The 26,549-nt window shown below is 42.0% G+C and overlaps 1 protein-coding gene across 3 annotated transcripts; it reads right to left on the reverse strand.

Annotated features, from left to right (window-relative positions):
- Nucleotides 1–1,696: 1,696 nt before the first annotated feature.
- alpi.1 (alkaline phosphatase, intestinal, tandem duplicate 1) lies at nucleotides 1,697–25,522 on the reverse strand. 3 transcript variants are annotated; one of them, XR_008075895.1, is made up of 12 exons: nucleotides 25,348–25,522; nucleotides 24,617–24,742; nucleotides 22,495–22,610; nucleotides 21,615–21,789; nucleotides 15,864–16,036; nucleotides 14,677–14,811; nucleotides 11,602–11,677; nucleotides 9,342–9,476; nucleotides 8,073–8,264; nucleotides 7,767–7,883; nucleotides 4,467–5,236; nucleotides 1,697–4,407 (listed from the first exon to the last, which is right to left on the reverse strand). XR_008075895.1 is itself a non-coding variant. In XM_052475491.1 (11 exons), the coding sequence occupies exons 1-11, from the start codon at nucleotides 25,442–25,444 to the stop codon at nucleotides 4,965–4,967; spliced, it is 1,614 nt and encodes a 537-aa protein (XP_052331451.1). In that variant the 5' UTR covers nucleotides 25,445–25,522; the 3' UTR covers nucleotides 1,697–4,964. The 3 variants fall into 3 exon arrangements, 1 of the variants encoding a protein (XP_052331451.1); XR_008075896.1 differs by having other exon boundaries at nucleotides 1,697–2,387; nucleotides 2,486–5,236; XM_052475491.1 differs by having other exon boundaries at nucleotides 1,697–5,236.
- Between the last annotated feature and the right edge of the window lie 1,027 nt (nucleotides 25,523–26,549).

Genomic DNA, 26,549 nt, shown 5'->3' on the forward strand with positions numbered 1-26,549 from the left:
GATCCAGAGAGAGAGGGAGAAGAAACAGATCCAGAGAGAGAGGCAGAACAAACAGATCCAGAGAGAGAGGGAGAACAAACAGATCCAGAGAGAGAGGGAGAACAAACAGATCCAGAGAGAGAGGGAGAACAAACAGATCCAGAGAGAGAGACAACAAACAGATCCAGAGAGAGAGGGAGAACAAACAGATCCAGAGAGAGAGGGAGAACAAACAGATCCAGAGAGAGAGGGAGAACAAACAGATCCAGAGAGAGAGGGAGAACAAACAGATCCAGAGAGAGAGGGAGAACAAACAGATCCAGAGAGAGAGGGAGAACAAACTGATCCAGAGAGAGAGGGAGAACAAACAGATCCAGAGAGAGGGAGAACAAACAGATCCAGAGAGAGAGAGACAACAAACAGATCCAGAGAGAGAGGGAGAACAAACTGATCCAGAGAGAGAGGGAGAACAAACAGATCCAGAGAGAGGGAGAACAAACAGATCCAGAGAGAGAGAGACAACAAACAGATCCAGAGAGAGAGGGAGAACAAACAGATCCAGAGAGAGAGGGAGAACAAACAGATCCAGAGGGAGAGAGAGAACAAACAGATCCAGAGAGAGAGAGAGAGGGAGAACAAACAGATCCAGAGAGAGGGAGAACAAACAGATCCAGAGAGAGAGGGAGAACAAACAGATCCAGAGAGAGGGAGAACAAACAGATCCAGAGAGAGGGAGAACAAACAGATCCAGAGAGAGGGAGAACAAACAGATCCAGAGAGAGGGAGAACAAACAGATCCAGAGAGAGGGAGAACAAACAGATCCAGAGAGAGAGGGAGAACAAACAGATCCAGAGAGAGAGGGAGAACAAACAGATCCAGAGAGAGAGAGAGAGGGAGAACAAACAGATCCAGAGAGAGGGAGAACAAACAGATCCAGAGAGAGGGAGAACAAACAGATCCAGAGAGAGAGGGAGAACAAACAGATCCAGAGAGAGAGAGAACAAACAGATCCAGAGAGAGGGAGAACAAACAGATCCAGAGAGAGAGGGAGAACAAACAGATCCAGAGAGAGAGGGACAACAAACAGATCCAGAGAGAGGGAGAACAAACAGATCCAGAGAGAGGGAGAACAAACAGATCCAGAGAGAGAGGGAGAACAAACAGATCCAGAGAGAGAGGGAGAACAAACAGATCCAGAGAGAGAGGGAGAACAAACAGATCCAGAGAGAGAGGGAGAACAAACAGATCCAGAGAGAGAGGGAGAACAAACAGATCCAGAGAGAGAGGGAGAACAAACAGATCCAGAGAGAGAGAGGGAGAACAAACAGATCCAGAGAGAGAGGGAGAACAAACAGATCCAGAGAGAGAGGGAGAACAAACTGATCCAGAGAGAGAGGGAGAACAAACTGATCCAGAGAGAGGGAGAACAAACAGATCCAGAGAGAGAGGCAGAACAAACAGATCCAGAGAGAGAGGGAGAACAAACAGATCCAGAGAGAGAGGGAGAACAAACTGATCCAGAGAAAGAAAGTAGTTAAGCCGCTGCAGCAACTCCTTCCAGAAATGAGAGCGATTTAATTGACAAAGACACTGGGCCCAGACAAGTGAAGCTGGATAGCTACCAACACAAACGTTTTGGTACTCAGAAAAGGGGTTTGAGAAATACAATTGTGTAGAGTCCTCTGTCCACAAAAACACAGCTTTCTGCTTTCCATCTAGAGTTTTTTGGCAAAAACATTCAATTTTATTCTTTTGTCAGTAATGGCTGCAAAAATTGGGAAAAAAAAGCTTTGTTTATCTTCGGTAAACATGAAATGGCACAAACACACAGAGACAGTGTTGTGGCATGGCAAAGCTACCAGGCAACTAGCACTCATGGGAACATTGCTCAGATTTGAACATGTGCCCATGCTCGTGATATTGCAGAGAGAAGGGAGTATCTGAGGAGAATTGTTGCGGTCCCCTCAATGTTAGGAAGACCGGGACTCTCTTTCCGTGCCAATGATGAATCTAGTGGAAGCACAAATAGAGGGAACTTTCTAGAATGTATGGAGCTTTTGAAGGAGTTTGACCCTTTCCTGCAAAGGTACAATACTCAATCAAATGCGATGTATGTCTCTTCAGAATCTCAGAATGACATGATCGAATGCTGTGCTCAAGAGATTATGGACACCATGGTCTCTGAGATGTCAACGTCTGGAATGTATACCATTATGGTAGATGAGGCCAGGGATGGGCAGTCTGAACAGTTGGCTCTGTGTGTTAGATATGTGACAGAGGGGACAGTTAAGGAGAGTTTACTAGCACTAGCAGAAATCAAGTCATTTGATGCCAAATCGATAGCAGATGAGTTGCAATAGCAACTCCAAATGAGTGGGGTAGCAGGCGTAAAGTGCGTTGCACAGACCTCCCCGGGACCACCCATACGTAGAATGTATGCACACATGACTGTAAGTCGCTTTGGATAAAAGCGTCTGCTAAATGGCATATATTATTATATTATACCTATGATGGTGCAGCTGTCATGAGTGGGTTCAAAGGAGGTGTGCAAGCACATACCAGAGTGCTGCATCCGGAGGCAATTCATGTACATTGCTATGCTCATGAGATTAATTTGGTGTTGTGTCATACTTGCACGGCTATTTCAGAGGCTGCTGAGTTTTTCAGTTTCTTTTGAGAACGTGTATTCGTTTTTCAGTACATCCCTAGTTAACCACCAAAAGTTCAAAGAAGCTCAGTCCAAACTTGGAATAGCGTCAGCTGAACTTGTACAGCTCTCAAACACTGGCTGGGCATGCCAGCTGAGGTCCATAAAGGCAGTCCTGGATTTTCTTCTAATGGTATAATATGACCTGCAAGTCTTCACATTTCTCTCTCTCTCTCAAAATAACACCCAGAAAGTATTTTGGCTAGTATTCTGGCTAGCAATGTTTGTGCCTTTTGTTGGTGTTGGATGGATGGGGACAGAGTGGACTTTAATTTCTTTATTTGGTTAGAATTTAAGTAAGTCATATTAGATCAGTGTCTAACACAAACTATGAGACAGGTATACTTTTACCCAACCAAACATAACATTTATTTGATCGATTTTACACCCGTTGTTACTCTAAAAATACATGATGATTTTGGGGGCTTAAAAACAAATCCTAGGGGAGTATGCCCAGTTCCCCCTAAAAGAGGCTTAGCCCCCCTATCCACGAATCTCTAGTGACGTCCCTGCTGGGACCCATTGGATGACAAATCAGAGGAAGATTTTCAAAAAGTAAGTGAATATTTCATCTCCATTTGTGAATTTATGAAACCTGTGCCGGTGGTCATCCCATCACATGACATGCTTTCTCTTTAATAACTACTGTAAATCGGACAGTGCAGTTACATTAACGAGAATTTAAGCTTTCAACCGATATAAGACACTTGTATGTACCTCAATGTTAAATATCCATAATTTGTATGATTATTTATTTGAATTGCGCGCCCTTCAGTTTCACCGGAAGTTGTCCCTCTAGCGGGACGCCCAGGCTTGACCTGTGTCTGGGATACCTGACCATACTGCTTAAAGGGGAATGGAAACACTTTAGGAAATACATCGAAGCAAAGACATGTATTTAATACTAAACATGTGCATTTAACATAAAAACATCTCTATATTTAGCATTTAGGATTATTTGAGCTATGGTCAGCTCCATTTTAAATTGCCATAGTAACAATTTAGATACGTGACCATACTACTTAAGCCACTACATCTTCTTTAGTTACCAGTCATCTTATTGTCTTAGTCCAGCTATAGTGATTGCAAATCAAATATACAGACCCCATCTCTTTGGAGTTTATAGTAAGGCCTACTTCTACTAGGAAATACATCTAGGTGACATTCCAGGTTTCCTGTTTTCCAGTTTCACTACAAACCACATTAATAGTGTACACACTAAAACATGAGGGTTCCTCAAGGGGTTCTTTGGGATTTGTGATGGTTATCAGTGGAACCGTAATGACTCCAATAACCCTTTGAGCTCTTCAATGGTTCTTTACAGGGTTCTTTGCTCTTTTAGTGGCTTGTGTGAATATTTTGGACCGTGGTTTTAGTCATAGCTCTTTTAGTGGCTGGTGAATATTTTGGACCGTGGTTTTAGTCATAGCTATTTTTGTGCAACCGTGAGTAAGAGTGTAATTCCAGTTGATCTAATGTGTCGTGTTATTCCGTTACATATTATATATGACTGTGGCCGGTGACGGTGTCTTGTGAAAGACTTGCGTATGACCTTGTGTCAATTGTGAACGGTTGACTACTCCCGGTTGTTCCAGAGGTAGCTCACTTGATTCTACTTGTCAAGTAACACAAAAATTACACAGATGGAATTTTAACAATATAATATGGCTGACCAGATTAAAATACCCTTTATGTTTCTTCAAAAGGATCTACAAAGAACCTTTCGGATTGTGAAAGGTTAGTTATAGAATCATTCTCCATAAATGTTCTATAAAGAACCTTTCGGACTGTGAAAGGTTAGTTATAGAACCATTCTCCATAAAGGTTCTATAAAGAACCTTTCGGACTGTGAAAGGTTAGTTATAGAACCATTCTCCATAAAGGTTCTATAAAGAACCTTTCGGACTGTGAAAGGTTAGTTATAGAACGATTCTCCATAAAGGTTCTATAAAGAACCATAAAAAATGGTTCTTTATAGTCCCAAACAGAGTTGTATAAGCATAGCGGAACCCGGTTTTGGTGCTATGTAGAATCTTTCTTAACAGTTCTTTATAGAACCTTAAGAAAATTATCTTTATAGCACCTTACATGTTCCATTTAGAACCTTATGGGGATGGTTAGAAATTGCTGCAGTGCAATATGACGTAGCAATCTAGACACTTCTCCAAAATAGACAACCTAGAACTATCCCGTTTCCACCATCTCCGACACAACTTTTATGGACCGGTAACTGTCTTAATATGGACACTGTACCCATGATGGTCGGATTGTGTGTCGTCATCTGAACAGGATCCAGAGGAGGCTAGCCAGACAGAGAAGCAGCCCAGAGAGGGTGTGTGTGTGTCCGGTTGAGGCGGGTGGATGTGGTGGGCAGTCCGTGTAGGGTGGGATGCAGGCTGCGTAGGCCATGGCGTGGGCGATATAGTTCTGCTCTTTGACCCCGTGAAAGAGGTGGGCCATGGGGCCTTTGGCGTAGATGGCCACGTCCTCCCCGCCGTGGGTCTCAGAGTCCAGAGGGACTGCAGCCTGCTGCATGTACTCTTCATCGTCTGAGAACCAGAGAGGTAGTGGTTAAAGCCCAATTTGTCTACATGTTTATAAACACATACAAGGCGCGTTCACACTGCACCTTAGCCCTGGGCTAAGAGCCTCCTGAGAGCCTGAGCTAAGGGAGATTTTAGCCCGGGGCTAAGAGCCTCCTGAGAGCCTGAGCTAAGGGAGATTTTAGCCCTGGGCTAAGAGCCTCCTGAGAGCCTGAGCTAAGGGAGATTTTAGCCCGGGGCTAAGAGCCTCCTGAGAGCCTGAGCTAAGGGAGATTTTAGCCCTGGGCTAAGAGCCTCCTGAGAGCCTGAGCTAAGGGAGATTTTAGCCCGGGGCTAAGCGAGTGTTCACACTTGAACATTGTAAGTGGGCTAGCACCAACGTTAGCCCAGGGCTAGCTGGCCCTGCTCCGGAGCAGGGTTAGCACCGACTTTTTGAAGTTAGCCCCAGAAACACAGTGGCAAAATAGCCCGTGTGAAACGGGGACAATAACCACGCCTAGACTGCTGTCTGTCCAATCACAAAAGCTGCACTGTCACTTAATTTACATATGCTGGTGATGCCTGTAATGTGTTCTGCATTTTATTTTTTAGAAGTAAGTCCATACTATTTAATTCTTCTAGGACAAAAAAACAAAATACTTTCATCAATGCAAAATCATTGTTTGCTATGCCTAACAAAAACTGCCAAATAAAGCTACACACTCTACAGCTGGAAGGGCAGAAAACACTACATTTTCCTCTTTCTTCGTAGCTTTTTTATTAATATTTAATTAGATATATCCATGATAATAATATTGTTGCATGATTTTGCCTGGATCAGAAAAGTTGATGTCTCGTTCCTTCACAGCATTCTCTGTGAATTTCATGGCAGAGAATTAATGTTGGTCATTTGGCATAGATAAAATGTTGGTTGCATGGCAGAGATGGAATGTTGGGCTCCTGGCAGAGATGGAATGTTGGGCCCCTGGCAGGGATAGAATGTTGGTCCCCTGGCAGAGATGGAATGTTGGTCCCCTGGCAGGGATAGAATGTTGGTCCCCTGGCAGAGATGGAATGTTGGTCCCCTGGCAGGGATAGAATGTTGGTCCCCTGGCAGGGATAACATGTTGGTCGCCTGGCATGGATAGAATGTTGGTCCCCTGGCAGGGATAGAATGTTGGTCCCCTGGCAGGGATAGAATGTTGGTTGCATGTGTGTTTGTCTGTTAGCCCAAGTCAGGTTCATCCTTGGGAGCAATTTCCAACTGTACAAATAATAGTATAAACACCATGGGACCATGCAGCTGTTATACTGCTCAGGAAGAAGACGTCTCCTAGAGATGAACGTACTTTGGTGCAAATCAATCCCAGAACAACAGCAAAGGACCTTGTGAAGATGCTGGAGGAAACAGGTACAAAAGTATATATAAAAGTATAGAGTAAAACGAGTCCTATATCGACATAACCTGAAAGGCCGCTCAGCAAGGAAGAAGCCACTGTTCCAAAACCGCCATTAAAAAGCCAGACTACGGTTTGCAACTGCACATAGGGAAAATATCATACTTTTTGGAGAAATGTCCTCTGGTCTGATGAAACAAAAATAGAACTGTTTGGCCATAATGACCATCGTTATGTTTGGAAGCCGAAGAACACCATCCCAACCGTGAAGCACTGGGGGTGGCTGCATGATGTTGTGTGGGTGCTTTGCTGTAGGAGTGACTGTTGCACTTCACAAAATGGATGGCATCATGAGGAAGGAAAATTATGTGGATATATTGAAGCAAAATCTCAAGACATCAGTCAGGAAGTTAAAGCTTGGTTGCAAATAGGTCTTCCAAATGGACAATGACTCCAAGCATACTTCCAAGGTTGTGGCAACATGGCTTAAGGACAACAAAGTCAAGGTATTGGAGTGGCCATCACAAAGCCCTGACCTCAATTCTATAGAAAATTGGTGGGCAGAACTGAAGAAGTGTGTGCGAGCAAGGAGGCCTACAATCCTGACTCAGTTACACCAGCTCTGTCAGGAGGAATGGGCCAAAATTCACCCAATTTATTGAAGCTTGTGGAAGGCTACCCGGAACGTTTGACCCAAGTTAAGCAATTTAAAGGCAATGCTACCAAATACTAATTGAGTGTATGTAAACGTCTGACCCACTGGGAATGTGATGAAAGAAATAAAAATGGAAATAAATCATTATCTCTACTATTATTCTGACATTTCACATTCTTAAAATAAAGTGGTAATCCTAACTGACCTAAAACAGGTAATGTTTACTTGGGTTAAATGTCAGGAATTGTGAAAAACTGAGTTTAAATGTATTTGGCTAAGATGTATGTAAACTTCTGACTTCAACTGTATGTACATGCATGTAACAAACAAACAAACAAACAAACAAACAAACAAACAAACAAACACACACACACACACACACACACACACACACACACACACACACACACACACACACACACACACACACACACACACACACACACACACACACACACACACACAATTCACATGCGTATTACTTTAATAGTTGTAGTACACTTACAGTAATCCACCAATGTGATGTTTCCTCTCGTTCCATTCACATGTACATAACCAGGACCGTTGGCATACAGGATGCTAGTGAATGGCATCCTATCATCTGCCTTCTTGTGTGCCAAACCTGACACAAAATGGTTGACATAACATGACGGTGAACATTACGTTATGTGCTGGACACAAAAATGTATGACTTTGCACCCTTACAGGCCAGTGTACATTGTAGGACATCATTGTGATCCTTGAGGATCTCCTATAATAGTAGCATGTATATCTGTAACACACATGGGACTACGACTGTTTTGGGTCGTACCAAAAATGGGGTTTCCGCGGGGGGTGTTTCCTCCGAAGGTGAAGACGTGGGAGTGGTCTGCGGTTACGACAGTGAGGGTGTCTGATTCTCTGGTGAGCCGGGAGGCTCGTTGCACCGCCCGGTCAAACATCACAGCCTCAGTCAGCGCCAGCTTGGCAATGCCATCATGGTGCCCATGGTCAATTCTCCCTCGTAAAACAAGAACAACACAACACAACGCAGACCGAGTTGATGATCGACTCAAGAAGGGGAGGACCTTTAAGACTGAGTGTGTCCTAAAAATTGACATATTTCTACTCCTTTATCATTGAATCCTAACTTGAGATCCTCACAACAAACACATCTGCATGAATCATTAAATGTGAAAATTGTGTGAACATTTAAGTAGCCTATCTCAGTTTAGGACTTGACCCCTCTTGAACAATACTGTTTCAAAATCAAGTAGAATTTCACTTTGTTAACTAACAAAAAACAATTCTGATGCCACTACAACCACAGCTGTTAATACAGCCACAGCTACCATTACAACTACAGCTGTCATTACAACCACAGCTGTCAATACAACCACAGCTACCATTACAACTACAGCTGTCATTACAACCACAGCTGTCAATACAACCACAGCTACCATTACAACTACAGCTGTCATTACAACCACAGCTGTCAATACAACCACAGCTGTTAATACAACCACAGCTACCATTACAACTACAGCTGTCATTACAACCACAGCTGTCAATACAACCACAGCTACCATTACAACTACAGCTGTCATTACAACCACAGCTGACAATGCAACCACAGCTGACAATGCAAACACAGCTGTCAATGCAACTACAGCTGCTGTTACAAACGCACAATCACAGCTGTCATTACAACCACAGCTGACATTACAACCACAGCTGTCAATACAACCACAGCTGTCAATACAACCACAGCTGTCATTACAACCACAGCTGTCAATACAACCACAGCTGTCAATACAACCACAGCTGTCAATACAACCACAGCTGTCAATACAACCACAGCTGTCATTACAACCACAGCTGTCAATACAACCACAGCTGTCAGTAATTGCTGTCAGTAATTGCTGTCAAAAATTACAATATCATAAATGCAAAACAGGATGCAGCCTGGGTAAAAAAATAATATCTTCGCAGTTCTTGTTGTATATGTAATAGTAGCCCATGCTACAGTATGTGTTTAAATAAAGGTGCTCATCTTCTACAAAGAGGAAGTAGCCTTTGGGTTTTAAATAAAGGTACTCATCTTCTACAAAGAGGAAGTAGCCTTTGGGGTTCTTGCTGAGGATCTGAATGGCTTTCTCTGTCATCTCGACGATGGACGGGTCACGTGAGGCATTCCGGAAAACCTCAAACCGCATATCCTTTGGCTCAAAGAGACCTGCCGCCACAAGAAGGAAAGAGAGAGGGAGGAAGAAAGTTATAAAAGAGAGAACACAATGTTGGGAACGCAGTTCACCTTTTGGTAACAAACTCAAGCCCCCCCCCCGTGTGGTCCTTCTGTAGCTCAGTTGGTAGAGCATGGCGCTTGTAACGCCAGGGTAGTGGGTTCAATCCCCGGGACCACCCATACGTAGAATGTATGCACACATGACTGTAAGTCGCTTTGGATAAAAGCGTCTGCTAAATGGCATATATTATATTATTATTACATCATCCATATTAGGAAATCAGCAATTCTCAGACAAAACTTCAGTAACAGTCTTATCATTCATTACTTAGGCTATAGAATGGCATGGTATACAGTATATAACACCAACACCTGATAACATATACACTAGCGGCTCAGGGAATGTTTGTGAGTGTGTATGATAGTACGTGTGGCTGTGTGTAGGGTGTGCGCATATGTGTGCGACGTAGAGGAGGCTGGTGGGAGGAGCTATAGGATGACATTTGTAATGGCTGGAATGGAGAGAAAAAATACATGGTGGGAGGAGCTATAGGAAGACATTTGTAATGGCTGGAATGGAGAGAAAAAATACATGGTGGGAGGAGCTATAGGAAGACATTTGTAATGGCTGGAATGGAGAGAAAAAATACATGGTGGGAGGAGCTATAGGAAGACATTTGTAATGGCTGGAATGGAGAGAAAAAATACATGGTGGGAGGAGCTATAGGAAGACATTTGTAATGGCTGGAATGGAGAGAAAAAATACATGGTGGGAGGAGCTATAGGAAGACATTTGTAATGGCTGGAATGGAGAGAAAAAATACATGGTGGGAGGAGCTATAGGAAGACATTTGTAATGGCTGGAATGGAGAGAAAAAATACATGGTGGGAGGAGCTATAGGAAGACATTTGTAATGGCTGGAATGGAGAGAAAAAATACATGGTGGGAGGAGCTATAGGAAGACATTTGTAATGGCTGGAATGGAGAGAAAAAATACATGGTGGGAGGAGCTATAGGAAGACATTTGTAATGGCTGGAATGGAGAGAAAAAATACATGGTGGGAGGAGCTATAGGAAGACATTTGTAATGGCTGGAATGGAGAGAAAAAAATACATGGTGGGAGGAGCTATAGGAAGACATTTGTAATGGCTGGAATGGAGAGAAAAAAATACATGGTGGGAGGAGCTATAGGAAGACATTTGTAATGGCTGGAATGGAGAGAAAAAATACATGGTGGGAGGAGCTATAGGAAGACATTTGTAATGGCTGGAATGGAGAGAAAAAATACATGGTGGGAGGAGCTATAGGAAGACATTTGTAATGGCTGGAATGGAGAGAAAAAATACATGGTGGGAGGAGCTATAGGAAGACATTTGTAATGGCTGGAATGGAGAGAAAAAATACATGGTGGGAGGAGCTATAGGAAGACATTTGTAATGGCTGGAATGGAGAGAAAAATACATGGTGGGAGGAGCTATAGGAAGACATTTGTAATGGCTGGAATGGAGAGAAAAAATACATGGTGGGAGGAGCTATAGGAAGACATTTGTAATGGCTGGAATGGAGAGAAAAATACATGGTGGGAGGAGCTATAGGAAGACATTTGTAATGGCTGGAATGGAGAGAAAAAATACATGGTGGGAGGAGCTATAGGAAGACATTTGTAATGGCTGGAATGGAGAGAAAAAATACATGGTGGGAGGAGCTATAGGAAGACATTTGTAATGGCTGGAATGGAGAGAAAAAATACATGGTGGGAGGAGCTATAGGAAGACATTTGTAATGGCTGGAATGGAGAGAAAAAATACATGGTGGGAGGAGCTATAGGAAGACATTTGTAATGGCTGGAATGGAGAGAAAAAATACATAACGGTATAAAACATATCAAACATATGGAAACCATGGAAACCACGTTCGACTCCGTTCCATTTATTCCATTCCAGACGTTACATCCTCCTATAGCTCCTCCCACCAGCCGCCTCTGTGTGTGTGTGTGTGTGTGTGTGTGTGTGTGTGTGTGTGTGTGTGTGTGTGTGTGTGTGTGTGTGTGTGTGTGTGTGTGTGTGTGTGCCCATTTATACAGAATGTCGTTTTTTTTTTTTTAAACAACCTACCCAGGAGACGGTCAGTAGTCTTTACATTTATCTCGTCAAACTGCTTCCTGTGCCAAACATACTGGGAACTCTTGTGCTGAAACACAGACAATCACAGAGGACACAGTTTGATTCATAGCTTTACATTGACGTCATGCGGTACCGCAACATTAATTACACCTAACAATTTTACTGGCAATTAAGTAGTAAATAAATACAGCCCTAAGCTCTAAATTACGCCTGGCTCATGTTCAGCGGGTAACAAATGGAAGAAAAACAGACTGGAACAGGATATCAACCTGGACTTAATCAATGTTACTAGCCGGCTACCACCTGGTACTCAATCCTGCACCTTAGAGACTGCTGCCCTATGTACATAGACATGGAACTCTGGTCACTTTAATAACGGAACACTGGTCCCTTTTAAAAATGGAACACTGGTCCCTTTTAATAATGGAACACTGGTCACTTTAATAATGGAACACTAGTCACTTTAATAATGGAACACTGGTCACTTTAATAATGGAACACTAGTCACTTTAATAATGGAACACTGGTCCCTTTTAAAAATGGAACACTGGTCCCTTTTAATAATGGAACACTGGTCACTTTAACAATGGAACACAGGTCCCTTTTAATAATGGAACACTAGTCACTTTAATAATGGAACACTGGTCACTTTAATAATGGAACACTAGTCACTTTAATAATGGAACACTGGTCCCTTTTAAAAATGGAACACTGGTCCCTTTTAATAATTGAATACTGGTCACTTTAATATGGAACACTGGTCCCTTTTAATAATGGAACACTGGTCACTATAATAATGGAACACTGGTCCCTTTTAATAATGGAACACTGGTCCCTTTTAATAATGGAACACTGGTCCCTTTTAATAATGGAACACTGGTCACTTTAACAATGGAACACTGGTCACTTTAATAACGGAACACTGGTCACTTTAATAACGGAACACTGGTCCCTTTTAATAATGGAACACTGGTCCCTTTTAATAATTGAATACTGGTCACTTTAATATGGAACACTGGTCCCTTTTAATAATGGAACACTGGTCACTTTAATAATGGAACACTGGTCCCTTTTAATAATGGAACACTGGTCACTATAATAATGGAACACTGGTCCCTTTTAATAATGGAACACTGGTCCCTTTTAATAATGGAACACTGGTCACTTTAATATTGAACACTGGTCCCTTTTAATAATGGAACACTGGTCACTTTAATAATGGAACACTGGTCCCTTTTAATAATGGAACACTGGTCACTATAATAATGGAACACTGGTCCCTTTTAATATTGGAACACTGGTCACTTTAATAATGGAACACTGGTCACTTTAATAATGGAACACTGGTCCCTTTTAATAATGGAACACTGGTCACTTTAATAATGGAACACTGGTCACTATAATAATGGAACACTGGTCCCTTTTAATAATGGAACACTGGTCCCTTTTAATAATGGAACACTGGTCACTTTAATAATGGAACACAGGTCACTAATAATGTTTCCGTACTGTTTTACCCATTCCATATGTATGATACTGTATTCTAGTCATGGTTCATCCTATTTAACTACTGCTGTACACACCTTTTCTATTCATATACTGTTCATACTCTCTATACACACCATGCCTTCAGACAATATCCATACCCCTTGACTTACTCCATATTTTGTTGTGTTACAGGCTGAATTCAAAATTGATTAAATACTATTTCTTCTCACCCATATATATATATATCCCATAATTACAAAGTGAAACATACATAAATATCTCATTTACATCAGTATTCACCACCACTGAGTCAATACATCTAAGAATCACCTTTGGCAGTGAATACAGAGTCTTTAAGAGTCAGAGCTTTGCACATCTGGATTGAACAATATTTGCATGGTCTGTCAAGTCAGTTGTTGATCGATCATTGCTAGACAGCCATTTTCAAGTCTTGCCATAGATTTTCAAGCAGATTTAAGTCAAAACTGTAACTGGGCCTCTCAGAACTTTCAATTTCGTCATGGTAAGGAACTCCAGTGTATATTTGGCCTTGTGTTTTACGTTATTGTCCTGATGAAAGGTGAATTTGTCTCCCAGTGTTTGTTGGAAAGCAGACTGAACCAAGTTTTCCTCTATGATTTTTCCTGTGCTCAGCTCTATTCATTTTCTTTTTATCCTAAAAAACTCCCTCCATTTGTCGATGACAAGCATACCCATAACATGATGCAGCCACCACCATGTGGGGTTCTAACAGACAACAGGTTCCAGAACACTAACACAGTTCTGTGGGGTTCTAACTGACAACAGGTTCCAGAACACTAACACATTTCTGTGGGGTTCTAACAGACAACAGGTTCCAGAACACTAACACAGTTCTGTGGGGTTCTAACAGACAACAGGTTCCAGAACACTAACACAGTTCTGTGGGATTCTAACAGACAACAGGTTCCAGAACACTAACACATTTCTGTGGGGTTCTAACAGACAACAGGTTCTAGAACACTAACACAGTTCTGTGGGGTTCTAACAGACAACAGGTTCCAGAACACTAACACAGTTCTGTGGGGTTCTAACAGACAACAGGTTCCAGAACACTAACACATTTCTGTGGGGTTCTAACAGACAACAGGTTCCAGAACACTAACACATTTCTGTGGGGTTCTAACAGACAACAGGTTCCAGAACACTAACACATTTCTGTGGGGTTCTAACAGACAACAGGTTCCAGAACACTAACACAGTTTTGTGGGGTTGTAACAGACAACAGGTTCCAGAACACTAACACAGTTCTGTGGAGTTCTAATAGACAACAGGTTCCAGAACACTAACACAGTTCTGTGGGGTTCTAACAGACAACAGGTTCTGGAACACTAACACAGTTCTGTGGGGTTCTAACAGACAACAGGTTCCAGAACACTAACATAGTTCTGTGGGGTTCTAACAGACAACAGGTTCCAGAACACTAACACAGTTCTGTGGGGTTCTAACAGACAACAGGTTCTAGAACACTAACACATCCTTAAGTGTAAAAGCTCATACAATATCCCCTCAATATGACCAGACATTATCAATGTGTACCTGCTGGGCCTTCATCCAGACGTCAATGAGGTTCCTCTTATCTTTCCGATCCCCTTTCCGGGACGAGGAAGTGGGGTACTCAGGGTCTGGAGTTCCCTTTGGTGTCATATACATCCGCCCCCCACCCAGGATAACCTGATGCACCAGAAAGATACTTCATATTACTGTGTACATTCCACACACAGTAAGTAGTACAGTATGTCCCAATCCTGGTCCTGGGGACCTAAAGGTGTGCATATTTCAGTTTGTTTGCCCTTGAACTAACACACCTAAATCAGGTCAAATACTTGATGTTGATTACTGTTACCACAGGGGGAACTGATTTCCCCAGATTGTGTTTATTTTATTTTCTCTCCCTCCCAAATCAAATCAAATCAAATTGTATTCGGCACATGCGCCGAATACAACAGGTGTTTCACCTTACAGTGAAATGCTTACTCACGAGCCTCTAACCGACAGTGCAGTTTCAAAAAAATACTCTCTCTGTCCTTGTTGAGTGCTAGGGCCCAAAACTAAAATCTGTCCTTGTTGAGTGCTAGGGCCCAAAAGTAAAATCTGTCCTTGTTGAGTGCTAGGGCCCAAAAGTAAAATCTGTCCTTGTTGAGTGCTAGGGCCCAAAACTAAAATCTGTCCTTGTTGAGTGCTAGGGCCCAAAAGTCAAATCTATCCTTGTTGAGTGCTAGGGCCCAAAAGTCAAATCTGTCCTTGTTGAGTGCTAGGGCCCAAAACTAAAATCTGTCCTTGTTGAGTGCTAGGGCCCAAAAGTCAAATCTATCCTTGTTGAGTGCTAGGGCCCAAAACTAAAATCTGCATGCCTTTGGGACTCTTCCCACTGGGCAAACCATTGGTTGGGATTAATGATGCTTCTACATCATTTCAACCAAAAAAAAGCCAATGTGATGACATTGAATCAACGTGGAAACATTTTTGTATTTAAAAATAAAATCTACGTAAGGGAATTGTGTTTTATTTTTTTTCACTCAACATTTAACCTAAATACAATGACATGGGTGAATTATTTTGTCAATTTCAATCGAAAAATCAAAAATAGACATTGAACGTTGAACTGACATCTGTGCCCAGTGCGTTAGGACCAGGTTTGGGAAATACTGCAGTGAAAAGCAATTACATGAGATGATAGTTATTATAGACTGTGATACCAATAAAAGGCCTTCATGGAGACTTACATCAATGTCAACGTTGGTCACCAGCTGTGTGGCAATATCAACACAGCCCTGTCGGCGGGCACTAGAGGGAATGTCAGCATCGCTGTACCAGCTGCGGCTCACTGAGTGGGCATAGGCGGCAGCAGGAGATGCATGCTGTACACGAGTGGTGGTCACGATGCCCACTGACTTCCCTGGAACACATATCCCATTGAGAAACATAGAGGTGTACATTGTTTCATATTAGGACACACTTCCACACCCTAGACATGCACACAACTATTCACTGATAGACACAAAAACAACTGATTCTACAATGGTACTCATCTATTCAATTATATTGAGGCATACAAACATTTTAAATAGACGCTCTTATTCTTAGTGACTAACAGGAGCAACATCATTTTCACATAGTCGGCTCAGTGTTTGGAACGAGCAACCTTGGGTTACTAGCCAACCACTAGGCTACCTGCCGCTCACAAAATGATTTCTTCTTCAGTCTACATCTACAGCATGGTTACTATCAAGTCAATGTCCACAGATGTCTGGGAAATTGCGTTTAAAAGTATTTTATTGTGTGCAGGTTCTTAATCTGTTTTGGAATGAATCCCGGCCGTAAATATAAGAATCAATGATTAACAAGTATAAGGGTTATGGGTCTTAAAGGCCCAATGCAGCCATTTTATATCAATATCAAATACTTTTCTGTGTAACAATTTAGTACCTTACAGTAATAGATTTCCATTAAAATGGGCAAAAAATGCTTTTTAGCAAAAAACTATTTCTCAAGCAAGAAATGTGCTACAACTGCCTGGGAGTGGTCTGAGTGGGGACGGGAAAAGGGAAAACTAGCTGTTATTGGCAGAGAGGTTTGGAACTCGTTTTGTTATTGGTCTATTAACCAATTTACCACATGGTGATGTCACCATGGAAAGCCGAAACTCCCACCCAAGCTAACCTGCTGATTAGAAGGTCCTGTGTCCATTTTATTTTCAAACAGCAACTATGAGGAATTTGTTCACAGTTTTACAGTGTTAGTTTCATCCGCTGTTGTAAAATATAATATAAAACACAGGCAAAAATATAATTTTAACTGCACTGGGCCTTTAAGGGTCACTTAATATCAGATTATCGTTTTACTCCCAGACACAGTAGATAATGAGTTGAGAACATTGCACTTTAGATAACCTTGCAATCCTATCATCCTCATCTATCTATCTATGGTGGAGTGTGTGAGGGTGTGGATACAATATAATGATAGTGAACCTTGACCATTTGTAAGCCCTGCCCCCTTTTGTTACTGCTGCTACCTCAATCAACCATTTCAATGACCCTTTGGACCTACTGGAGAAAACCCCTGTCGATGAACTCAAACTGTGTTTTTGACAATGAAACCATACAACAAACTACCCCTTGCTAATCTGGAGACTCGCTTTTGTTGAACTGTCATTAAAACTGCTTGATGGCAAAATTGGTCAAATAAACCTGGTAAAATGAAGTTTGTAGTCTGGCTATGGGTCTTAAATGGCTCTGAATGCATTGTCAGCATGCAGTCAAAGCTACTAACCAATTTTGGAACTAATTAGTAATCAAAAATCATATCCTGCTGTCAACAGTAGATGAGAGTTGTATTTATAATATAACGTTGGCTAATTTAGCTAGTTAACATGCATTTGGAGAAAACAAGTTATATTAACTGACTAGCTAGCGTTAGCAATGGTGGTCAATGAGACACTGAGACTAAGACAAGACCAAGACTGAGAGCTAGCTAACCAGCTAACAAACAATGCAACTTCGCATCATTTTCTGGACAACCGAGAGTCGGAGTCGACTCCAAAAGCCCTGTCTAGGCAGCTAGACGTAGGTTACTGATTATCCTTGAATATTCTGGTAAGTAGAGATTGTAAGAAGGCTCCATGTGTATTGCTAATCAATTACCCAGATCATTAGGGTGCAGGCACACACTAACTAGAGAAGTGGAATGAATGGGCTGCTGCACAGTCACTATGGGAGCTCTTTCTAGGTCTAATGTTCATTGCTCTTGTTTCTTGGCCCAAGCAAGTCTCTTCTTATTATTGGTGTCCTTTAGTAGTGGTTTCTTTGCTGCAATTTGACCATGAAGGCCTGATTCCTCTGAACAGTTGATGTTGAGATGTGAACTTATCCTCTGCAGCAGAGGTAACTCTGGGTCGTCCTTTTCTGTGGCGGTCCTCATGAGTGCCAGTTTCATCATTGCGCTTGATAGTTTTTGCGAAGTGCACAAATTTTCCATATTGACTGACCTTCATGTCTTAAAGTAATGATGTACTGTCAATTCTCTTTGCTTTTTTGAGCTGTTCTTGCCATAATATGGACTTGATCTTTTACCAAATAGGGCCATCTTCTATATACCACCCCTACCTTGTCACAACACAACTGATTGGCTCAAACACATTAAGAGGGAACAATTCCACAAATTAACTTTTAACAAGGCACACCTGCCAATTGAAATGCATTCCTGGTGGCGACCTCATTAAGCTGGTTGAGATAATGCCAAGAGTGTGCAAAGCTGTCATCAAGGCAAGGAGTGGCTACTTTGAATATTCTCATTTACAGAATGTATTTTGATTTGTTTAACACCTTTTTGGTTACTACATGATTCCATATGTGTTATTTCATAGTTTTGATGTCTTCCCTATTATTCTACAATGTAGAAAATAGTAAAAATAAAGAAAAACCCTTGAATGAGTAGGTGTGTCCAAACATTTGACTGTTACTGTAATTGTGGCAATAATTTGTGGTTAACATACAGGTAACTGCCAAAATAAAGGAAACACCAACATAAAGTGTCCTTATAGGGTCTTGGGCAACCACAAGCCAGAACAGTGTCAATGCACCTTGGCATAGATTCTGGAACTCTATTGAAGAACTCATAGAGTGTCTGGAACTCTATTGAATAACTCATAGAGTGTCTGGAACTCTATTGAAGAACTCATAGAGTGTCTGGAACTCTATTGAATAACTCATAGAGTGTCTGGAACTCTATTGAAGAACTCATAGAGTGTCTGGAACTCTATTGAATAACTCATAGAGTGTCTGGAACTCTATTGAAGAACTCATAGAGTGTCTGGAACTCTATTGAAGAACTCATAGAGTGTCTGGAACTCTATTGAAGAACTCATAGAGTGTCTGGAACTCTATTGAAGAACTCATAGAGTGTCTGGAACTCTATTGAAGAACTCATAGAGTGTCTGGAACTCTATTGAAGAACTCATAGAGTGTCTGGAACTCTATTGAAGAACTCATAGAGTGTCTGGAACTCTATTGAAGAACTCATAGAGTGTCTGGAACTCTATTGAAGAACTCATAGAGTGTCTGGAACTCTATTGAAGAACTCATAGAGTGTCTGGAACTCTATTGAAGAACTCATAGAGTGTCTGGAACTCTATTGAATAACTCATAGAGTGTCTGGAACTCTATTGAAGAACTCATAGAGTGTCTGGAACTCTATTGAAGAACTCATAGAGTGTCTGGAACTCTATTGAAGAACTCATAGAGTGTCTGGAACTCTATTGAAGGGATGCGACACCATTCTTCCACAATAAATTCCATCATTTGAATGTATGTTTTTAACGGAGGTGGAAAACGCTGACTCAGGCACCGTTCCAGAATCTCCCATCAGTGTTAAATCGGGTTGAGATCTGGTGACTGAGACAGCAATGGCATATGGTTTACATTGTTTACATGCTCATTAAAGCATTCAGGTACCTCTCGTGCCCTGTGGATGGGGGCATTGTCATCCTATAGTGGCATAGCCATGGTAGACAAAATAATGTCCTGCCCAGCATTTTTTTACTTGACCATGTGTGGAAGCCCCTGCTTTCTGTATATTGTACTTGGTATCTCTCATTTACTCAAGTGCTTCCCTTTTTTGGCAGTTACCTGTATACTGTCTTCATAACCCTTTCCCGAAGTCAATGACCAAAAGCGGCCCCTTCAGTCTCATGTGTGAAATGTTAAATATTATATTTTAGAAATTCATAATTAATAAAGATAAAATCATATTTTTTTTTACTGCGAAAATTGTGTGTTTCTATGTCAAACAGTTGTGTTATATTTCAGTCTTCTGTGATGTATATGAAAGGTAATATTGGGATGCAAACTCTATATCTGACATGGTACAAGTATCTTATTTTTTAAAAGTCCATAACTATGTGTGTGAGGTGTATACTTTTGTTTCAAAGTAGATTTGTTTAAGACTACCAAGAAACACTCCATGTGCCTCTGGTGGCAGGTAGCCCTGTGGTTAGGCGTGTAGAGCCAGTAATCAAAAGGATGCTGGATCAAAGCCCCAAGCTGACAAGTTAAAACTCTTGTTGTTCTACTCCTGAGCAAGGCAATTAGCCCCCTGTTCCCCACGCGCCAAAGATGTGAATGTCGATTAGGGCAGCCTTCCTCCGCTCTCTGATTCAGAGGCTTTGGGTTAAATGCAGAAGACACATTTCAGTTGTACAACTGACTAGATATCCCCTTTCTTTCCCCTTCATTTAGCCTACCGCAGTAAAAGGTTCAATTGAAAGTTACGAGGTATAAATATCATACCATATCAGTAACTTTTTCCCTCATCATTATTCACATTTCCTTCATGATTTTCCGTAACCGTGGTAGCATCCACATGAATGTACAAGTGTTCAGAAACACATTATATTCTTATTTACAATAAAAGTGACTCCGTAAGGACACAGTACATTATTTACCATTCATTCTTATTGGGCGTAAAATAATCTGAAACACAACAGTACATTATTTACCATTCATTCTTATTGGGCGTAAAATAATCTGAAACACAACCAAAACAAACAGCAAATGCATCCAAACGAGTTTGTAAAATCACAAGCTTGATGTTGCCAAGAATATAGGACCAAATAAACTTTTGACCAAATACACTTTTTTACTACTTTGAAACACTGTAAGTGAATTTGTCCACATACTTATGACACCCTCAAATGGGGGGACCAGATACATCAAGTGCATTCAATTCTAAAGGTCGCACAGATATGTATGAAAATTCCCTCAAATAAAAGGTGACATTCTGTACTGTCGCCTCATATTAAAACATCTGAAATCCAAAATGCTGGAGTATAGAGACAAAGTGAAAGTGGTTGCTTCACTGTCCAAGTAAATACATGTATGTAGGGGAGTGTATATGTAGATAGTACATTTTATGTTTAGGTTTCAATGTATCACAAACTGTTTCTGCATATTGGTTAGTGATTTGGAAACTTTAAAACTGTACTGTCTATTTATCAAAAGGGACGGACAGGAAGCAGCGACAGCATCATTTTCAACTTATCTTTTCAATAGTATTCAACTTAATCAGGTAAAAAAACTGCTGAATGAGTCCAAAAATGTGCTGAGATTAATTACTTTTGATGATATACCAGACATCGTCTAAACAGGTTGGCCATGCCTATGCTGACATTGCAGCTGTAGCTATTGTTATCTCATTTTGGTCTAGTCTTGTCAAATTGGAGTCAGAATTGAGAGTGTTGACTCCAACGACTCCGATACTATAGCTACAAACACAAAACAGGTTAGCGACAGTTGCTATCCACCGGAGCGTTGCGATTGGTTTTCCAAAATGTTGGGGCGGGACTTAGCGAAGGGTCAATTGTGCAATGGAATGTGTATGGGGTGGCTTTGAATGGGTTGTGTAAGTGAGCATGTGTGTGTGTGTGTGTGTTTGTGCTTGTCTGTATAAAATGAGTGTGTGTGTGTTGCGGTACACCATACCTTGTGTTTTGGCACGATGTAGCACGGAGTACACTTCATTCCCAAACGTGGTGTTGCACTCGTAGGCCACTGCATTGGCGCTAAGGCCCACTGTCTTAGCGTTAGCCTTCACTCCGCAGTGGTACGCTGTAGCTGTGCTAGCGCTGTCTGCTACCTGCTTATCAACACTGTATGTCTGTATGGCACAAAACAAACACATACACACTCAAATGATAGGGATACATAAGTACTGGAACAACCTTTCCCCAACACCTAGGAACTTCGCCAAGAGGCTTGGAGCTCTTTGCGTAACAGCTAAGCTGCAATAGCTACTAAAGTCCAAAGTCCGAAGTCTCTTCTTGACTCTTAAACACTAGTTTATAAGATAACGTACAACTTTGCAGTCTATCTTGGGTTGGAATCTTAGGGAAACATATAAAAAAAAAAAGGAAGGGTCATTGAGTCCCTGTAAACTACATTATTTTGGTTGCCATTTAGTGCACCTTATCTGATGAATGTGAGCTAAGTTGGAATGGACATCGAAGAGACCGGAAATTCTTATCCAAATGTGTAGAATTCAATGGAGAATGAAAAGATTCTGGAATTATGTTTGGCTAACTTCTATCTGACCATAGACCTCAATTCTGTGTTTCCTGCTTTCACCACAATGGTTATGGTTGCATTTTCATTTTAAATGTCAAATTCAACTTAATTAAGCTGTGTAACATTTTCTTACAACAACACCAAGAGCTGAGCTGTAGTAGAGTGGAAAAACGACAAGATACAACATGTCAGGAGAACAGAGCAAAACATCTTCCTGAAATGAAACCAAGGACTGAGTGAATTGAATGGATGCATAGTGAGAGGTTTAGGGTGAGAATAGAGCAGGGTTCCATCCGACCTTAGAGAGCGCGAGGTACGGAAAGGCATCCATGGCGAGCACTGTCTCCTCTCCCGACCTTCCTTCCATCTGGCCCCTCAGGATGCGAGCCGCAGACACAGTGGACACACCCATTCCTGAGTGACCAATGAGATGACAATGATGTCATCCACCCTCATTAATGTGTTCTAAGACCTAACACAATGTAATTTCTAAAATGTTTAATTGAGAAGCCTCTTATATTGATACAATTCTATTTATACTGAACAAAAATATAGACACAACATACAACCATTTAAAATATCTGAATTACAGTTCATATAAAGATGTAAATAAATAAATGAGGCCCTAATTCATGGATTTCACAAGACATATACATAAATGAGGCCCTAATTCATGGATTTGACATGCCTGGGCAGGGGCGAAGCCATATGTTGGCCTGGGAGGGCATAGGCCCACCCACTTGGAAGCCAGACCGACCCACTGGGGAGCCAGTCCCAGCCAATCATAATGAGTTTTTCCTTACAAAAGGGCTTAACTAAGAACCTTGGCGTGACCCTGGACAACACCCTGTCGTTCTCTGAAAACATCCAAACAGTGACTCGCTCCTGCAGGTTCATGCTCTACAACGTTCGTAGAGTACGACCCTACGTCAGACAGGAAACGGATCAGGTCCTAGTTCAGTCACTTGTCATCTCCCATCCGGACTACTGCAACTCGCTGGGCTCCCTGCGTGTGCCATCAAACCCCTGCGACTTATCCAGAACTCTGCAGCCCGCCTGGTGTTCAACCTTCCCATGTCACCCTGCTTCTCCGCACACGCCACTGGCTCGAAGCTCGCATACACTATAAGACCATGGTACTTGCCTACGGAACAGCACGAGGAACTGCCCCTCCCTAACTTCAGGCTATACTCAAACCCTACACCCCAGCCCAAGCACTCAGTTCTGCCACCTCTGGTCTCTTGGCCCTCCCGTTCAGCCCAGTCCAAGCTCTTCTCTGTCCTGTCCCCCTTCATGATGGAACCAGCTTCCCCCTGAAGCTAGTACAACAGAGTCCCTGCCCATCTTCTGAAAACATCTGAAACCTCTTCAAAAAAGTATCTTAAATACAAATCAAATCAAATTGTTATTTGTCACATACACATACACTGTTTTAATTAAGATGAATGCACTCTGGATAAGAGCGTCTGCTAAATGACTCAATTGGCAATGTAAATGACTCATGAAGAAGAAGAAGAAGAAGAAGAAGAAGAAGAAGAAGAAGAAGAAGAAGAAGAAGAAGAAGAAGAAGAAGAAGAAGGAGAAGAAGAAGAAGAAGAAGAAGAGGAGGAGGAGAAGAAGAAGGAGGAGGAGAAGAAGAAGAAGAAGAAGAAGAAGAAGAAGAAGAAGAAGAAGAAGAAGAAGAAGAAGGAAGGAGAGAAGAAGAAGAAGAAGGAGAAGAAGAAGAAGAAGAAGAAGAAGAAGGAGAAGAAGAAGAAGAAGAAGGAGAAGGAGAAGGAAAGAAGAAGAAGGAGAAGGAGAAGAAGGAGAAGAAGAAGGAAGAGGAGAAGAAGAAGAAGAAGAAGAAGAAGAAGAAGAAGGAGAAGAAGAAGAAGAAGAAGAAGAAGAAGAAGAAGGAGGAGGAGAAGAAGAAGAAGAAGGAGAAGAAGAAGAAGAAGAAGAAGAAGAAGGAGAAGAAGGAGAAGAAGGAGAAGAACAAGGAGAAGGAGAAGGAGAAGAAGAAGAAGGAGAAGGAGAAGAAGGAGAAGAAGAAGGAAGAGGAGAAGAAGAAGAAGAAGAAGAAGAAGAAGAAGGAGAAGAAGAAGAAGAACTTCCCCATAAATATCACAAAATAGACCTTTCATGCAGAGTAGAAATTCTGTCAGCCAATGACAAAAACACTGAGACCTTGTGTCCCTCTAAGCGTGCATCGCAAAGCCGCTCTACTCTCTTTAAACCACATTCGTTGGATGCACGCCTGAGCCTCAATAACTACAATTCCAATTATTTATCCAACAGTATTCCTCCAGTGTAACTCCTGTAATTGACAAAGAAATCCCTGTGCTAGATAGTAAAGTGGCTGTGCTCTGCAGTGCCAGATAATGCCGGGCTTTACATAAACACCATCTGGTTATCGTATGTCTATGGTTCTGCCTCTTTACCGTCCCCCAGGAAGAGGATGATGTTCTTGGCGCGGTGCACTCGGGGGCGGAGTCTCAGCGCGGCTCGGAGTGTCTCTTTGGCCTGAGCATTCCAATAGGCTGGGTCCCTCTCTTTCTCCAGCTCCTCTATATGAAAACAAAAAACACAAAAGCACGTTACAGTTGAGACAACATTTTTCCTAGGGGACTTGGGTTCTGAGGAGGCATCAAAAAGGACAAAACCAGTTAAGAAACACCTTGATGTCTCAGAATAGTGTCAGCAGTCCTGATGGTGTGAGGAAGACTGAACACAAAAACAACGGAAAGACAAACAGTCCATCCATCCCGTTGTGTCATAACAATTTACTTAAGCTGGATCTGACACACACACACACACACACACACATACAGAGACACACACTTTCTTTCTCTCCACTCACACACCTGACCACAATTACTTACGAACCACAGCTGAGGTTACCTGTGAGACGAACCAAGCCTAAGCATGTGAGATGACTTTAACAATGTAAAAAGAAAAGGACAGCCTCACAGACAAGGAGCTCAGATACAATAATTTAGGCAGGCAAGCTGTCATCATCAGGGTAAAATACCTGTGAGACAAACCACGGCTGAGGTTAGCTGTGAGACTAACCACGGCTGAGGTTAGCTGTGAGCCCCACCCGCCCGTCCACCCAGACCACTGGTAATATTACCGGCAGGGACAAAGCGACTGCTGGGTCCTGAATCCTCACCTTCAGCTGTGACAATACTCCCGGTAACGGCAAGCAGGCGAGAGGCCAGGAGGAGAGGGAGCAGCCTGAAGGCCCAGCGTTGTGGTGATGCCTGCATCACTGGCCTGGAGGATGGAAAAGCTGTCCCACCGACCCACACAGCACTCAGGAGGAGAGGAGAGTGTACCTCCTCAGACCTCCAGCCCAGCCTTTTAAAAGCTCAGGGTGTGCTGTAAGCTAAGGGCCCTAGCCAGCTCATAGGCTTAGGCAGAGTGAGAGAGAGAGAGAAAGGGGAAGCAGGGACCACACAAGACCAAACTCCTCCAGAATCGTTCCACACTCAGAGGAGCCCCTTTCTCTTAAAAGGCTTGCCCCCCCTCTCTCTTCCCTCCAGCTCACTCTCTAAAAATGTGTATTATTTAAAATGGAATTGTTTCTTTGATGTGGGAAATGCTCTAATGTGTATTTTTATATGGCAGTTAATTTAACAGAAAGGAAAAATGGCTACCCAATGTGTGTTGGCATTGACGTACTGTAGTGCAAATCACAAATGACTCTTTTCATTGCTTAAAAATGTGAGAATGTACAATTCCCCAGTCTTATTCTTGGGGATAAGTTATTGAGTCATGATCTGAGCTGTGCTTTTCATGTTGGAAAGGGTTCAAATTTCAACTTTCCTTTGCTTTAAAGGGGAAATTAATTCCAAAACAATGTGAAATGTGTTATTTTCATGTAAAAGACCTTCTACCGTACGGTAAAAAAAAATCATCCAGAAATGTTGACTGTTTTGATGGGAAGTAAATGGGATATAAAGTGGGCTGCATGTTTCTTCCGTGAGGTAGTGGAGACTGCCTGTGGTGTTAATACATTTTAAAAAATCACACAAAGACAACAGTTAGTGTGTGAAACGAGGTGACGGGAACCAACATTGTTCCTCCTGCACCCACTGACTGACTCTAAGGTTCGGGTCTTGATGTTGAATGTCGAATGTTGATGTGAACAAAAAACCCAAAAGGCTTGTAAGAGGGGACTGCATCCTGTTATCCCTGTTGCCATGAGAAACCTCTGCCATTTCGCCAAGTGACTCACACGCAGAGTAGCAGATTGTGGTTAGTCACGTGTACAGTGTGCCTAATCAAGCCTAATCAAAAAGAGGAATCAGAGCAGAGGGGCGTCACATGATTTGGCTAACAGCACATGTACCACCATGGTAACAGAATAAC

The sequence above is a fragment of the Oncorhynchus keta genome, chromosome 22 (assembly GCF_023373465.1).
Source record: "Oncorhynchus keta strain PuntledgeMale-10-30-2019 chromosome 22, Oket_V2, whole genome shotgun sequence".
NCBI lineage: Eukaryota > Metazoa > Chordata > Actinopteri > Salmoniformes > Salmonidae > Oncorhynchus > Oncorhynchus keta.